Source organism: Musa acuminata, chromosome BXJ3-9, assembly GCF_036884655.1.
Source record: "Musa acuminata AAA Group cultivar baxijiao chromosome BXJ3-9, Cavendish_Baxijiao_AAA, whole genome shotgun sequence".
NCBI lineage: Eukaryota > Viridiplantae > Streptophyta > Magnoliopsida > Zingiberales > Musaceae > Musa > Musa acuminata.
The window spans coordinates 40,985,353-40,988,602 of NC_088357.1; the positions used below are offsets into that span (position 1 = coordinate 40,985,353).

The 3,250-nt window shown below is 44.4% G+C and overlaps 1 protein-coding gene across 1 annotated transcript; it reads right to left on the reverse strand.

The window, feature by feature from the left end:
• Positions 1–512: 512 nt before the first annotated feature.
• LOC135649555 (cytochrome P450 89A2-like) lies at positions 513–2,390 on the reverse strand. Its single transcript, XM_065168031.1, has one exon. It carries the CDS (start codon positions 2,282–2,284, stop codon positions 689–691), a length of 1,596 nt encoding a protein of 531 aa, XP_065024103.1. The 5' UTR covers positions 2,285–2,390; the 3' UTR covers positions 513–688.
• Positions 2,391–3,250: the final 860 nt, after the last annotated feature.

A 3,250-nucleotide genomic window follows, 5' to 3' on the forward strand; every position in this document is an offset into this window, starting at 1 on the left:
GATAGTATTTTCCAAGAGTTTACATCAATCAATGCAAAGGCGTCTAGTAAAAATAAGGTGTTATCTTTGGTAGCATGTTTGAGGTGAAAGAAGATTTTTTTTTGGTACAGTGAATGATATGAATTCTAAGACGGTGTAGCTTAGATCGAGTAAGCATAAGCCTTGACAGCTACGACCTTTTTATTAATACTATTGTGACCAACAAAACAGAGTTTAAGGTAATTTTAAGCAGTATTAATGTCATTTAGAGAATGATATTTATGAGGATTAATCATAAACGTAAATGTTTAAATTTATATACGCTAGATTTGTATTTAGAAGAATTAAGTACAAAAATCACTTATTTGAAAAGAATATATCTGCCTATATACCTATACATAATACGAATATGTATGCATGGCTATGCACTTTTGCCAAATCCCAAATACCGTCCGTCCTAAATAGACGTCGAAGCTGTGAACACACCTCAAACATTTATTTGGCCTTTCGCCAAAACAGCGTTTATCTTCATGTAAATTAAATTAAAAGTTGTTTTACTGAAGATAGTTTCCAAATAGTCACCAGATAATAATCCAACTCTAACCCTTTTCATCTTGTAAAGATGAACGAGGCAGCATATGCACTCAAAGGTGTTCGATGATATACCATAAGATTTAGGTGTCTCAGAATTGTCACAAGCTCGACCGTCTCACATTCTTGGCGTCATTCGAGATCGCAAGGGATGCTTCATCACCACGGTCAACTCCAGGGCTTCCGATAGGTCCACCTCCTCTCCTTCCACAGGCTTCCACTCGAACTCCCTCACTAGATTGGCCACGAAGTACTCGAGGTGGAGCATGGCCAGGCCCATGCCGGGGCATATCCTTCTCCCCACCCCGAACGGCATCATCTTGATCTCCCGGCTTCCCGTTATGTCCACCTCCTCGCCTTCTCCGCCCGCCAAGAACCTCTCCGGCCGGAACTCCATTGGCTGTGCCCACAGCTTCTCGTCCCAGCCCATCTCCGCCACCGTGAAGTTGACTGGGGCGCCCTTGGGTACCAGGTACCCGTTGAAGCTCACGTCCTCCGACACGGTGTGCGGGAGGACGAAGTGGCCCGGAGGGTGCCGCCGCAGCCCCTCCAGGATCACCGCCTTGAGGTACGGCATCCTCTGCAGGTCCTCCTCCCGGATCTCCTCCGCCTGCGCTCCCGCAACCGCCTTGATTTCGTCGAACAGCTTCCGCTGCACGTGCTGGTCTTTCACGAGGTGCGCCATGATCCACTGCAGCGCGGTAGCTGTCGTGTCGGTGCCGGCGCTCAGGAACTCGGAGCAGAGGCTCACTATCTCGCCGTCGGTCAGCTCCCGTCCTCCTTCCTCGGGCAGGCGAAGACCAAGAACTGAATCGACGTAAGAATAAACGAAGTCGCCCTCTTCTTCTTGATTCTGCAGCTGCTGGTACCGCTCCCTCCGCTTTCTTATAAGAGGGATGAAGAGCTCCTCCTGCCTGCGGCGTATGGCTACGAGCGTGTTCCACAGCTTTCGGAACACGAGCTTGGTGATTCTAGGAAAGAAGGAGAAGACGTTGAACTTGGCGAAGGACCCGAGAAGATGCCTCTGCGTGGCCTCGATCTCCCCGATGGCCTTCTCGTCCAACTTCTCGCCAAAGCACATGAGGACGAGCAAGCAGAACATGGCGTGCTGGAAGCTTTCCATGACCACAACGACGCCGGCGTCGTTCTCAGCTCGGGCTTTCAGCCGGCCGAGGAGTATCCCGAGCACCCACCGGCGGTAGTCGGCAAACAGCCTGACGCGAGCGGGTTGGAGGATCCCGGAGGTCAGGTTGCGGCGGAGGAGGCGCCACAATGGGCCGTAGGGTGCGGAGCTGATGTTGTGCCGGTTGCTGGTGAGCAAGTTGTTGGCTTGGTTGGAGGAAGGGCGGTCGGCGAAGACCGCACCGTGGTGGACGAGAGCGTCATGGGCCAGCCGGCGGTCAGCGATGAAGATGGCGGGGCGGGAAGTGATGCGGACGGCGAAGATGGGACCGTACTCGGCGCGGAGGCGACGGAGGAGGGGCTCGGCGTCGAAGAGGGAGCGGCGGAGCCATAGGATGGGTGACAGGAGTGGGATGTGACGGGGGCCCGGCGGGATGGGAAGAACCGCTTCGCTCGTGCTCTTCTGCTCTTGTGGAGAGGAGTTGGTTGTGAATAGGCGGGAGAGCAGGAACCTGGCGGCGACACAGACGGAGAGGGTGAGGAAGAAGAAGACGCAGTCGTCCACGCTTATAGGCTTCATCCTCATCTTCATCAAGAAAGCCGATTGCGGTTGTCTACCTGCATATAACAAAAAAATCCACGATAGATAAGGGGGAGGGTTGACTGATGAGATTGCAGTAATGGGATGCAGTGTGCAAACGCAAATTTGCCAGCTGTGTGTGGTCTTGACAGAAGATTCCTTACCAACGAAAGATAGCGTTGGGTTCAGATTTTTCTGCACAAAAAGGAGATGTGGTGGCTTTGTACACACAAGCATTTAATTATTTTTGAAATTTTGTTTTTTTTGTCAACCAGCAGTGCATATTATTTTTTTTCCTTTAAAAAAATATTCATATTTTTTATTGGTGTACAAAAAATAATCATTTGAATATTCATATTTTCCTAGAAAATATTCATATTTTAAATATTTTCTAAAAATATTTTTAATTTTAATTAATCATTTAATTTAAATATTCATATTTTGGATATTTTCCTACAAAATATACATATTTTGAATATTTTCTAAAAATATTTTTATTTTTTAAATAATATTTTAATTTAAAAATCTAAAATACCCCTCAAAAGTTTTATATCATATTTTTTATCAGTTTTTAATTGTTATAATATACTCATTTATAGTGTACTGAAAATACTATAAATATTATTGAAAAACTCCTTAGCTATCATTGCTCATATATCATTACAATATTATATTTTTAGATTTATATTTAGTTTGATTGAGGTTTAAGAATCTGTTTAGATTATTTATAATATTTTTATTGCGGTGGCTAATACATTATAACAAACCAAAAAAAAATTATGGATAATATGGATATTGTTTAAATTAGGATTTGAAATAAAAATAGTAGATATTAATTGAAAAAATCTAAAATATGAGTGTTTTATAAAAAAAAAAATCACCCTTCTTTTGTCGAACTCTCGTATTCGTTATTACTTCTTTGTCAAATGAACTCCCGCACCAAAATAATCAAAATATTATTACTTTTTTTTTTCTTTT